The 14,967-nt window shown below is 37.0% G+C and overlaps 1 protein-coding gene across 1 annotated transcript; it reads right to left on the bottom strand.

Moving 5' to 3' along the window:
• Nucleotides 1-8,793: 8,793 nt before the first annotated feature.
• On the bottom strand, nt 8,794-12,499 carry LOC148513848 (olfactory receptor 10A7-like). The gene is made up of 2 exons (XM_088481277.1): nt 11,590-12,499; nt 8,794-8,855 (listed from the first exon to the last, which is right to left on the bottom strand). The coding sequence occupies exons 1-2, from the start codon at nt 12,497-12,499 to the stop codon at nt 8,794-8,796; spliced, it is 972 nt and encodes a 323-aa protein (XP_088337403.1).
• Between the last annotated feature and the right edge of the window lie 2,468 nt (nt 12,500-14,967).

Below are 14,967 nucleotides of genomic sequence, written 5' to 3'. Positions count from 1 at the left end.
ACTTCTTCAATTGTTGCACATGCAGTATAGTTAGCCACTGTATATAAGAAAATAATAAAAAAAAAATAATCTTAAAAAAAAAAAAAGTGTTGGGTTCCCCTATAACAAGTCCTGTTATTCCCAGGTATCAAAGGCCCACTGGCACATGTAATCTACCTGCAAATAAATGCACAACATTTTTATTTAATAAATAAAGGTAACCGGACACCCATCATTCACAGACGTTTTATATAGGATATTGGCAAAAAACTTTTAGCCCAACGCTAAAAACTTTCACTAGGTTAGTGACGATCCATAGGAATGGATAGGACCATGCTGATTTTGCAAAGTGGCTGCTCTCTGACCAATCAGCAGGGCACTATTCATGGATCATGACCTTGTCCCATATTCACAGCACTATATGTACTCTGCAAAATATAAGTACATGTGCATTACTGTACATTATGTTTAATTCTGTAAATTGTTGTACAACAGTGGATAGAAAAAAAGATCACTGTAAAAATACACAGTAACTGCCGGCTGCAGTCATAGCATTTATAAAATTTTACTCAATGTCCATGTGATGGCCACTGCTTGCTACTGGCTTGCTACAGTGCTGCCTCTATCCACTGCCTTGGTTAATTGATGCATGCGCAGTACTGGTTAAAAAGTGGTATTACATACTCTTGTGGCTTTGTACATTATGCTACAACTTATTATGCCATTGCGTGCCTTGACAAGCATAAAGATGTGCTATGTATCTTGCACTATATGTTAGGATAAGAACAGGTGCATGTGGTCCCATCTGTTTATTTGAAGATAAGATGTCACATTGATTTTTGTTACAGGGATATCATATACATTGCATAATACATAATTATTTAATTTAATTAAGAAAATCATAATAATATACATTTCCACCTGTATTCAAACCCGGAGTATTTCCATCTCCAACACTGCTATCTAAAGTACTCTCTAATATAAGTGCAAATATCTCTCAATAATGCATTTTTATATTTGCAAGAATGATCTAGTCTAAAACATGATAGATCGAAGTAAAGATGTGATATACTCACCATACATCTTCAAGAGGAATTTGATTATTTGTCAGATTAACCACAATTAAAGGCCCAAACAGGATTTAAAGTTGGAGAGAAAAATGCTAGATTGAACACAGAGCATGCATATTACCAGAAAAAAGAAAATCTAAAAAAAAAAATTCAAAATCTAGACAAGTAATAGCATAAACAACTAGAGAAAGGACTCCTAAATGAGGCACACCCCAGATTTTGAAGGAGGGAGAAAAAAAAGGAAGGAAAGTAGGAAAAAGTAAAGCTGAAGAAAATTTAGCAATTATTGTTTAAAATATATCTTTAATTATTCACATTTAAAAAGAAATAGATAATTATGTCCGGTACAGATGGTCAAAGAAAGAGGGGTGTGGGGGGGGGAAACACAAATGATGTATCATCAAGACAGCAAAAACATTCAGATATATGTCAGTATGATATATCTGATAAGCTTTATCTATGCCAAGCAACAGCAAATATATTCAAATATATTTTTTTCTCAATCAGTTGTTAACTAACTGAGGCAGAACCTCTAAGCTCAAACCAATAAACCATGAATAAACCTTAAATAATGTTGATGTCAGAGTTAACAACACATTATTTAATAAAAATAAATAAAAACATATATTTAACCATAAATAATATATAAAATGTAGATATGAATATATAAAAATATATTGTAATTTGCATAACATACTAATAATATATCAGAGATTCCTGGCTTCACTTATTCAGGCATATGTGCTAGTCTTTAAATTGTATGAATCAGTATTTCTTTTGTATTTAGCACTGTTTATAAACACTTAGGGGTACATTTACTAAAGGTTGATTTAGATTGATTTAAAATGGACCTAAATGGATCAACATTGATGGGTATTCCAAATGGAAAATCTGCATAGTTACTGTATCATCAGTAGGGTCTCATCTTCAATTGAAGTTGAAACCCTACGGATGATAAATTTGCAGATTTAGATTTCTGAAACCCATAAATGTTGATCAATTTAGATCGAATTCAAATCGATTATAATCAACCTTTAGTAAATTTACCCCTTAGAGTTTGCAGTTTACCAGAGATGCTTGGAATTGAGCTGCTCACTTACGGTATTTTTATGATTTGTGTAGTGATGATGACAATACAATACTGCCAGAAAATGCATACTCAGAGCTGCTGTATATCTAATGAGGCCAGGAAAACCCAGTCTGTACATCTTTAGGGCATAAAAGTCTCTCCAGAAGTAGTAGCAGCTGTCCCTTTGAATGTTTGGACGCAGCATTGTTAATAACAGATGGCCATGTTATTGTATTACAGAGTCTCCATGTAAAGTGACAGCACCTCAGGTGAGTTTGGAGCAATACCAGTTAAGTGCAGGTGCTTTGCCTTCCTAGAGATGAGAGTGAGACAGTGTTCTTGTGATTGAGGAACATAATAGAAGCTGCTGATCCTTTGAAAAAGGCACTCTAAGGGCTGTATTCAATTAGCTGTGATATTATTGCACCAGCGATAATATCGTCGATTTTTCAGCAATATTATTGCATCGGCGATAATTTATCTACGATTTTTCATGTGAAAATGGAGAAGACTTTTCTCCATTTTAAAAAAGGGGGAAAATGTGCAAAATCCCTTCTATTGGTAAAAAATTTGGGGATTTCTTACAGAACCCTTTGGACAGCCCCCCTAATGTTACTTTAGCAAACATTTTTCGTAAATTATGTACTTTGGTGAAAAACGACAGCTGAAATTTTGATCAATTATTTTTTTTCCATGAAAAATGCGTTTAATGTATTGGTGCTGGTATTTTGGTGGGCCATAAAGTTGCGCCAAGTGTTTTAAACATCGCATGTGGCTGGCACAGGTGTTTTTTATAGCGGTTTTAAAAAACCACCTGCGCCAGCCATGTGCAATATTTAAAACACTTGGCGCATCCTTATGGCACTCCGAAATACCAGACCCCAAAAAAAAATAGGCCCGAAATTTCAGCAGTTGTTTTTCGCCAAAGTACGCAACATACAATTATTTTTTTTTCGATAAAGTATCATTAGGGGGGCTGTCCAAAGGGTTCTATGAGAAATGCCAACATTTTTACACATAAATAGGGATTTTGCATATTTTTTTTCACCTGCCCTAGGCTGGAGAAAAGTTCTCTAGTTTTTAGGTGAAAAACGACGGTGATGAAATCTGCTGCAAATCGGCTGATCGCTGGATTAGCCAATTCACAAACGACGGTGAAAATGTCCGATTTTGCATCTAATTGAATACTGGCCTAAGGGCCTGATTCAGACCCACTCGCGAGCAGCTGTCCGCTCGCAAGTGGGTCGATGTTCTGCACTGAGCATGCGCACGACGGAGGGAGCTCCGTCATGCGCATGCGCCAGACGCGACGAGCGAAGGACTTTCCTTCACTCATTGTGTCTGATCAAAGGGGGCGTGCTGTCGATGTTGATTGACAGCACGCCCCCTTTGGTGGGCGTGCCGGGGGCGTGCCTCCCTGACGGGGGCGTTCCTAAGGGAACGCCTACCATCAGAAGCCATCCCACTGACATCACTAGTGATGTCAGTGGGAGTGATTTTGGCTCTGATAGAGCCAAAATCACTCCGGGCCTTGCGGTTGAAAACGTCAACCGCAGGCTCCGGCTCGCAGTTTCGATGGTCGTGATGGTCAAGACCATCGCGGCCATCAAACTGCACGCTCGTATAGGCTGTGGGTGGTGACCCACAGCTATACAAGCGTCCAGGAGGACGCTCTATAGTTATGGAGGACGGCCCTCATTCAGAGCGTGCGCTCTGCTCAGAGCGTACTGCTCTGAATGAGGGCCTAAGCCTTGAAACACATTAGGAAGGTAACTTTAAACATTTGATATCTTATTGCAAATCTGCACAGATTCTATTATTCTCTATGAATTGGGGCTTATGCGCTTGGTGTGCATATGTCTCACTTGTGTACATGTTTTCAGCAAATTATTTGATGTGCAGCAAATGCATTCACTATTAGGCACCAGTGCAACTACAAATACTATTCTAATATAGCAGAAATAACGCACTGTCTTGCATACACAAAAAAAATACATATTTGCTTAATCACACTAATAAAAGCATAACTTATGCTCACGCATGTAATAAATCACCCATTGTTTAGCAGAGAATTTACAAACAGCCAATTACAAGCATTTATTATGCATGTCACCCTTATTATTTATTTGCTTCTACCCCTGACTGCCTAGAAATAATATGGCTTTCTGAGTCAAATATTAATTAACAATTATTTAGTTAGGGCACACATTACCAGAGCCGTAGCTCGGGTAATGCAGCCGGTGCCATCACACAGGGCACCACAGGCCAGGGGGCACTGTTTGGGCCTGTCAAAATTCTGTTTATTATCATTCTTGTTTGTAGCTTCCTCTTATTTCATCCCCAGCATCTCCTGGCCTCTCCTATCTCTTCCCTGGCCCTTCCCCATGAACCCATGGCCCTTTTTTGGGTGCAATATGTCTCTTTGAAAAATGAGGGGGGCGCCAATGCTCTTTTTGACACAGGGCACCAAAAAGTGTAGTTATGGCTCTGCACATTACACTACTCTTGACAGCATATATTTAGCTATTCACATTAGCTGCTGCTCCAATTGAGCTTACAAACTATCTTCTCAGCAACATTGACACATACATAATATGGTTAATTTCAGAAGTCAATTAACCTACAGTACCAGTTTGTTTTTGGTAGAAGGAATAATGCCAGAATAACTGGAGGAAGATGATGCAAACATGCGATGAACATAAAAATTCCTCAGTGAAATTGCCTTGGTAGGGAATGGAACTCCAGACCTCAGTGTTGTGAGGCAATGAAAACCACTTTACCACCATGCAGCCCACATCTATGTATCTTTCGCTGGTCAGCATATATTCATAATTACATGAACATACTGTTATTATTCTTGTGTCATGGTTAGAATTCCTCTGTCCCAACTGGACCCTTAATTATAGGCATATGCAGGCATAAGAAGAAGAATCATACAACTCTGCATGGGCAAATATACATTTGCCATCTGCGAAGGGCATGCACATTGAGAAATCACATAAAGGTACACTTTGCCAACTGGTATAATACTCAACCTGCACCACCCCTTTGTACCTAAACCTTACAATTATCATATAAAAATAAAATAATGTTAGTTTGTGGTTTTTATTTCACAGTATGTCAGATTATTATTATTATTATTATTATTATTATTATCATCCTTTATTTATATGGCGCCACAAGGGTTCCACAGCGCCTTACATAGTACATAAACATAGTCCATAAACAGTTGAGCAGAACAAGAAAACAGTGTCATACAGTTTAAGACAATGCAAGACAATTACATGGTATATAAACACTGCTGCAAGAGAAGCAGGATGGCAAAAGTCACGGGTTAGGTGATTTTGAGTATAGAGCAGATAATTTAAGTAAAGAAAGGGTAAGCAGAAGAGGAAAGAGGTCCCTGCTCTTGAGAGCTTACATTCTAGAGGGGATGGGCAGACAGACAGGGGTGACATGGATGGGGTAGACAGTGAGCATGGGACAGAGGGTTAGGATAACAGATGGGAGGATTCCTATTTTACAGTATGTGTGGAAGTCATTTGAATTAAGATTTATGCCACTGACAATCTACTTTAAGAGGCAGTTTTGTAGGTGTCTGTGGAAAGCCATGGCTGTTATATCAGTGTATGTGACAGTATATGTAGGTGTCTGTGGAAAGCCATGGCTGTTATATCAGTGTATGTGACAGTATATGTAGGTGTCTGTGGAAAGCCATGGTTGTTATATCAGTGTATGTGACAGTATATGTAGGTGTTTGTGGAGAGCCATGGCTGTTATTTCAGTCTACATGAAGTTTGACGTGTAGCTGAAGCTACTTCATCAAGGGCTATTCAGAGAGTTTGGTTAACGTGTGCACCAGAAGTCTCAGGTAAATGTAGAAATTGGTGAAAGTAGTTATTGTAAAGAGATGTTCAGATGTAAAATAATAAGCTGTGATCAAGTGTGAATTCTATAAGGCACATTTATTGATTTGGTGGGTGATGGGAGACATGTGAGGGTTGCAGGATATTTATTCCATAGTAAATCCGCTGTATGTATGTGGGGCCTGGATTTGGTGATATGTCACCAGATAATAAAAGCAGAAGGAGGTAGAAGTAGTTATAGTTGTAGGTGTGTAAACGTTTTTTATAGAGACACAATGAGGCCGTAATAGTAAATTTTTGATGGAAAGAAAGCTCATTAGTTTTTAGAGGAGGTGAGTGAATCACTAGGGCGGCAGTGTGCCCAGAGAGGGGAGGTGCAGGGAGAGTTAGGGATGTTATATCCTTAGAGAAAATACAAAGGAGGGAGTTGAAAAAAAGAAATGTGTAGTACATGGTGAGTTTTAGGTTTGTTATTTTTAGACAATTTTTAAAGCAATTAGTTTATTAATTTGAAATTACCTTAGATGTTGGTCAATGTTTGTTCAACTGCTTGATTAGCCCCAAACTGTGCTTTTAACCCCAGCTGCAAACAGCCCCAGCTGCCCCTAGACTGAATATAAAGGAGTGGTATCCTTGATTAAGACAGGCTACATCTGACTCAATTGGTCTGCTGATCAAAGGAGATAACTTGCTCTGAGTTGGAGCAAAAACCTGGCCAGATATATACCATTAATCGGAAGAAAACGAAGGAAACAGTACATCTGCACACTTAACATGTAGTTAGTAAAATGCCCCATATTAAATATGTTACTATCAGTATTTTGATTGGGGGTGCTGCCATTTGACAAAAATAAATGTTTACTAAATTACTAAAAAGAGAAAGGATATTTTGTCTAAATATATGGCGCACATGAGGTCATTAATCAAATGTTAAAAGTTTTAAATCTTTATTGGGTATACATTAAAAAAGGGTGGGTAATACCAATATCAGCGAAATAAAAGTTTAAAATCAGAAAGAAAGTGATAGAAAGTGAAAATATGGTGAGTATCTGTGAAAAAATAAAGTTTTTTTGTTGATTTTCAATTTTTAATAAAATTGCATTGGAATCCCGCTGTGTGTCCTTATTTATTCAATTATAATAGTAGCAAACAATTGTAGTAGTGTAATTCAGTATTAATAATACTATTCATTGATACTCTAAGTGAGAGGAAAAGAGAGCTCGAAGAAATTATATTATTGATCCATTATTGTGGAAAATATATCTCTGGTATCAATACAAGATCTTATTTGGATGATGGGGGAACCCTTCTATTCAATAGTCTTGTTGTATAGAGATACTATAAAAAAAAAATTCTAAGTGGTCAGATAGTAATATTTCCTCTTATAAACTTCTAGTTATACATAACAGAGATATCAAGAAAATCTCCGTCTGTCATTAAACACAAGCTAGTTGAACACCTAAAGTTGGTGATCTAATCAGAATATAATAGTATTGCTATAAATATAACCCAATATAGTTTATCCACCTGTTACATTGAGTTATTCACACAGTTAGTGAGGGGGCAGTTTTTAAAGTTATGGGTATTGTTATTAAAATATAACTAATCCCTCATACTTAATAGTATGTTATAATGACAGGTTCAGTATACAATAAACAATCCCACAGGGCTGGGTGCAAAGGTTAACAATACACTACAGTGTTAATATTCTTCATGCATCCTGTGCTGATAGATTGCTATTGGAATATAATAGAAGTGAGCTCTTTCCTACTGCAGCATCATACTTCACAGCTACGTCTATCCAGTGTTGGTGTTACACATATGTAAACTGCAACTATGTTTCCATCACGAGTAAGCTCATAGGTGAGTGTTCTCAGGCTGCAGTGCTGTGTCTCACAGTAGGACTTCTCCTTAGTGTATTGTATCAGATATTCTACTTGTTTCACAACATATTCACAACATATTAATATATATAGATTTTGAGGAAGTCACAGCGAGCATGCCGATGTGCATTTCGCTGTATGTATGTATGATAATAATCTAATACTTATTAACATATTATGTCAATATGACCTATACTTACCTCATACTATATCAGTAGTAAGTAATACTATTTCAATTCATCGTTTTACGTTATGTATTAGCATCAGATCATTACAGGGATATCCCTAACATCAGGATAATTTGATTGGCAGGGAATGACACACCTTTTAGTTAGGACTTCAGTACTTAGTATCTCATTGGAGGAATCATGGAGCTTACTGCACAAGTGTAAGCCATTGCGCGATTGGTCCCAGTCTTCACATGTCCGAATGCAGTGATCTTATTGGCTCTCACATATCAATATATTCTGTGGCAATACATACAATCGGCTTGTCTTGAAAAAGCATACAGTGAAACGCGCGTCGGCACGCTCGCTGTGACTTCCTCAAAATCTATATATATTAATATGTTGTGAAAATGTTGTGAAACAAGTAGAATATCTGATAAAATACACTAAGGAGAAGTCCTACTGTGAGACACAGCACTGCAGCCTGAGAACGCTCACCTATGAGCTTACTCGTGATGGAAACATAGTTGCAGTTTACATATTTGTAACACCAACACTGGATAGACTTAGCTGTGAAGTATGACGCTGCAGTTGGAAAGAGCTCACTTCTATTATATTCCAATAGCAATCTATCAGCACAGGATGCATGAAGAATATTAACACTGTAGTGTATTGTTAACCATTGCACCCAGCCCTGTGGGATTGTTTATTGCATACTGAACCTGTCATTATAACATACTATTAAGTATGAGGGATTAGTTATATTTTAATAACAATACCCATAACTTTAAATACTGCCCCCTCACTAACTGTGTGAATAACTCAATGTAACAGGTGGATAAACTATATTGGGTTATATTTATATCAATACTATTATATTCTGATTGGATCACCAACTTTAGGTGTTCAACTAACACACACAGCTTGTGTTTAATGACAGACGGAGATTTTCTTGATATCTCTGTTATGTATAACTAGAAGTTTAAAAGAGGAAATATCACAATCTGACCACTTAGGAAAATATTTATAGTATCTCTATACAACAAGACTATTGAATAGAAGGGTTCCCCCATCATCCAAATAAGATCTTGTATTGATATCAGAGATATATTTTCCACAATAATGGATCAATAATATAATTTCTTCGAGCTCTTTATTCCTCTCACTTAGAGTATCAATGAATAGTATTATTAATACTGAATTACACTACTACAATTGTTTGCGACTATTATAATTGAATAAATGAGGACACACAGCGGGATTCCAATGCAATTTTATTAAAAATTGAAAAATCAACAAAAAAACTTTATTTTTTCACAGATACTCACCATATTTTCACTTTCTATCACTTTCTTTCTGATTTTAAACCTTTATTTTGCTGATATTGGTATTACCCACCCTTTTTTAATGTATACCCAATAAAGATTTAAAACTTTTAACATTTGATTAATGACCTCATGTGCGCCCTATATTTAGACAAAATATCCTTTCTCTTTTTAGTAATTTAGTAAACAGATATATACCATAAACTATGCTTCACTGATCAATACAGACTACATGTAAAAAAAAAAAAAAAAAAAAAATCAATGCAAGAGAGACAGTCACATATATTTAAATCTGCACACAATTGCATGAAGTTCTATGCAGAAAATAAATGCAATAAGCAGGATGAGACAGTCACATGCATTTAAATCCGCACATGATTGCATGAAGTTCTATGCAGAATATAGATGCAATAAGCAGGATGAGACAGTCACATACCTGAGGGATTAAATTAAATAAACAGATGATTATTCCATATTCATGCAGGATAATTGTTTGATTAACTGTTATGTAATCACACTTTGTGCCTTTAACACTTGGTGCTTTTAACCCCAGCTGCCCCTAGACTGAATATAAAGGAGTGGTATCCTTGATTAAGACAGGCTACATCTGACTCAATTGGTCTGCTGATCAAAGGAGATACCTTGCTCTGAGTTGGAGCAAAAACCAGGCCAGATATATACCATAAACTATGCTTCACTGACCAAAACAAACTAAAAAGAAAAAAAAAACAAATCTATGCAAGAGAGACAGTCACATACATTTAAATCTGCACACGATTGCTTGAAGGTCTATGCAGAATATAAATGCAATAAGCAGGATGAGACAGTTACATGCATTTAAATCCGCACATGATTGCATGAAGGTCTATGCAGAGTATAGATGCAATAAGCAAGATGAGACAGTCACATACATTTAAATCTGCACACGATTGCATGAAGTTCTATGCAGAATATAAATGCAATAAGTAGGATGAGACAGTCACATGCATTAAATCCGCACATGGTTGCATGAAGTTCTATGCAGAAAATAGATGCAATAAGCAGGATGAGACAGTCACATACCTGAGGGATGAAATAAAATAAACAGATGATTAGTCAATATTCATGCAGGATAATTGTTTGATTAACTGTTATGTAATCACACTTTGTGCCTTTAACACTTGGTGCTTTTAACCCCAGCTGCCCCTAGACAATAAACCAATCAAGTTTAAACATTTCTAAATTCAAATATTTTTTATACATTTCATAGAAAACCAAGAATGTAAAAAAAAATAATGTAATCATGGTATTTAGTATCTTTAGTAGAGATAAGATAACACCCTCTTAGTTTTGTTTCTGAAAATATTTTCAGGTTTCGACATTTGGCTTGACTTTAGCAAAAAGCCGACTACAATTTTATTTCCTTTTAGTTTTTACCCAAAAATGCAAATTTGCTGAAAATCACTTAAAAAATCACAACATCATACAATTGTGTTCATTGTTTGTTCCTACATAATAATTATTTTTTAATTTATAATTTTTATTAAAATTTTTCAAGAATAAGGTAAATTAAAGTGGGTACAGAATAATTTTGATATCTTACATATATTACATTAATTAACAGTTTATTTTAATGATCACCTCACAAATATTATTATTATGATTTGCAATGTTCTGGTTAACTAAATCATTTACATACTCACAATATTGAATTTATTTTTATAAAAGGTCCATTGAAAATGTACTCATTCTCACAATCATTATATACAATAAAAATACATATACTATACTGGTAAGTTGTTGTGTCTGTTCCACAGATAGGGCCTGATTCAGCTTAGGACGGAATTGCAAAACTGCATGCATTACTTATCCGAGCTGCATTGTACAATCTACAGGAACATCAGCCGGCAAAGTGACCCATGGGTCACAGAAGCTGGCTGCCACAGATTAGAGAAAGAGGCCAGTAAATCTCTATCAGACAATGGAGATCCTGGCCTTTCCTTCCCCCCTAACAGTGGCGACACACCTCCGTTTCAGAAAACAGATGTCAACACCACCCCCTCCCACCCAAAAACAGCAGCATACTGTCAATTACTGACAGTCTGCTGCCCAACTACATGCAATCACACAGGACCCATCCTGCACATTTATAGTAGGGGTCATGCGCCTGCACAGATTCCCGACCATTGGGAATCTGCATTCAGCAGTAGCGATATCAGTGCTTTTGTCACTTATAAATTCTTAATTGTACATTTTCGCAATGCATCCTGGATCTCCTTATTCCTCAGGCTATATATGATTGGGTTCAGCAAAGGGGTAACTATGATGTATAGTAAAGAAAGGACTTTGTTCACATTGGGTGAATTCCCATTCAATGGGAATAAATAAACACTAATCAAGGTCCCATAATATGTGCATACAACAGCCAGATGTGAGCTGCAAGTGGAGAAGGCTTTCTGTCTCTCGGCAGCTGATGATATTCTAAATATGGCAAAAGATATGAAGATGTAGGTTACAATAATAAAAATAAATGGAAAGAGAATAACAGGAACAGAAAATATAATAGCCTGCGCTTCCACCATGGAAGTGTCGGAACAGGATAGATGTAGTACGGGAGCCAGATCACAGAAGAAATGGTCTATGACATTGGGTCCACAGAACTGTAGTTTACACACCAGAACAGTTATAATGATGGTAATAGTGAAACCTATTAACCAAGACCATAAAACTAGGTTCAGTTTGAGCTTAAAGTCCATGATGGAGCTATATCTCAAGGGGTTGCAAATGGCCAAATATCGGTCATAGGACATCACACTGAGAAGAAAGCATTCTGAGTTTGTTGATGCTGAGAAGAAATAAAATTGAGACATGCATGCAGTAAATGAGATAATGTCACCGTCTTGTATAATTACAGAGAGCATTCTTGGGACAATATTGGTGGTTGTCAAAATTTCAGATGAAGACAGGAAGCTGAGGAAGAAATACATTGGAGTATGAAGTCGTTCGGTAATTGCCACCAATGCAATAATCACAAAATTTCCTGTCAAAGTTGCAATGTAAATGAGAAGAAAGAATATGAAGAGGAAGTTCTTTAGATTATGGCTGTTCTGAAATCCTAGGAGAAAGATTTCTCCAATTCTTGTTTGATTGTATTCATACATTTTTCTGAAGAAGTAGCATCACCGTTTCTGTAATATGGAAATTTAAAGAGGACTGTAATACATGTTTAAAGGCATATTTATTTAGCTTTGATTCAGACACAGATGTAATACATTTAAAACTGACAAATTACAAAATCCGGTGCTGCCACAGTGAGAAGGATGCACCAGGGCAGGCCGCCATATTACTTTTCACACTATAGTATTTTAAATACTTGTGCAGTTAAATGGGAATTGTGGGTGATAAGATGATGCGCTGTCCCACAAGTCCTCAAATATGACATTGTTCTTGATAATAAATGCAGCAATTGTAACCTCAAATTTCTAGGTTCCAAAACATTGAGATCTATGAGCTTTGTGCTCTGACATCACTACATTATTTGCATAAGTACTAAATGCAGTTCACCACTAGGTCTTAAAGACTCAGTAGTTTCACACTACATAAATGAGAGATATTGGGTATAGATTCCATCACAATTCACTGTTTCCTCATGGATATTTGTGACAGCTTTGGAGCCCATTGTAAGACCCAGGATCTATTGGCTCTATAGTACAGTATGTGCAAAAGACTTTCAGAACATTTTTCATTTGCACTTTGTGGAAATCCTAAAGTGCAGAGGGCTGTCACATATGACATAGGGGTTCATTCATCATCACAAATGACCTGTTCCACATGCAGAAATGCTAGTTTGTGCATATTTTAGATAATGAGCCATTCATCATCTGGGGCCTTATAGCAGAGCCATAACTAGACTTTTGGTGCCCTGTGCCCTCCACTTCCCATTTTTTAAATATGGTCATAAAATAGTGCACTTGAAAAAGAGCCATGGCCTCATGGGGAAGGGCCAGGGAAGAAATAGGGGTACTCCTGGGGCAGCCAGGAGATGCTGGGGATAAAAGTAGAGGAAGCTACAAGTGACAATGATAATAAAAAGGATAACTGCTAGGTCCAAACAGTGCCCCCTGCCCTGTGGTGCCCTGTGCCATGGCACTGGTGGCACTACCCTAGTTACGGCCCTGCCTGATAGGACCACCTGATATTCAGCAAACTCCAAGAACTTAAAGTTTTTGGAGTTTGCCTGCAAGAACAAATGCCATCTTCAGATGAGAAAGAGTTCTGGGAATGCGAAGAGGGATCCGAGCAGATCCCTCCTCCACCACCTTACTGCCTCCCCAGCGGCTTTGCGCATGCATGACCTCTGGTCAAATATGTGCAGAAGGCGGCCACAGGGGAAGTAAGTAACACTGCTAGTTCTGTAGTAGTGTTACTATTCACATGGACAGCTGCTTTTCAGAGCAGCAGTCCCCGCACCAAAACAATGCTGAATTGCTCCATTGAGAGGTATCTCCCACAGCCCCTGATGATGAATAGACCCCATAAGAAGAATAGTAGCACAGCAAGGGAAGTCCAGTCAGAAGTAGGGGTTAATGGAAGCAGGTCTACCAAAGGATGTACATACCAATACTGTCAAGTAAATATATAGAATAATAGCTTTAATTACTGCAGTTTTCTGTTATGAAAGCAGAAACACACACATAATATAACATGAGATAGATAGATAGATAATTTTTGGGTTTCATTAATAAATGTATTTATGCAGATCATACATCAGACACAAAAATAGACTATTTGGGGAAAGAAATGGTGAAAAGAGTCTGTACCTCCATCTGAGTGACAGTTTGGTGGTATGAAATAAATAAGTAAAATAATAAAGGTAAAAGCAAAATAAATAAAATGTGCATGAGGAGAAGGGATAGGTAAATTTCTGATAAGGATGAACTGTTGGTAATAAAAGTAAGAGCCGAGCCATAAATATGTCAATAAAGCTTTGACTCTTTAATTATATATTTAACACTGTATTTGAACATTGCAGTAATACACATTGGGGGGTATTCAATTAGGTGTCAAAAGTCCGTTTCTGTGAAAAAGTTTTGCCGATGATGTCAGTTCTCCATGCAAAAACTTTTCCCAGTATTCAATTCCCAAGACTTTTTGCAGGTGCGGAAAGTCAATGCATTGGAATAGGCAAAAAAGATTCATCTATGAAACCTGTCGAAAAAAACTGCAGAATTGGAATTTTGGTGTGCAAATATGCGTGAACCACAAAAGCACCCTTGGGACAGTCTCCCAAAGGTAAACTGTGTCAAAAAAAGAACACTCCAAAAAAATTACTTTGAAAAATGGGGCATAAAAGTACAAAGCTGGGGGACAAAGTTAAAATCTAGCGAAATAGACACCAGGGGGGTCCCCAAGTATGCCCAGGTGTTTTTAAGATTGCAGGTGCTTGCAGAAGGTGTATTTACCCAACATTTGCTGGTACCTCTTATTTTCAGCAAAAAAACATGCTAAATGATATTCTTCACCACTTCTGCAAAGATGCTAATTAGCAACTATTGAGATAATTTAAGTACCCCAAATACCTTCAGCTGGCCTATTCGGGGGTATCTCTAGTGATCCCCAATGTCAGTGC

The sequence above is a fragment of the Taudactylus pleione genome, unplaced genomic scaffold (assembly GCF_031769625.1).
Source record: "Taudactylus pleione unplaced genomic scaffold, aTauple2 ptg000268l, whole genome shotgun sequence".
NCBI lineage: Eukaryota > Metazoa > Chordata > Amphibia > Anura > Myobatrachidae > Taudactylus > Taudactylus pleione.
Note: the sequence above shows the minus strand (reverse complement) of the source record. Positions and strands in the feature narration are given on the sequence as shown.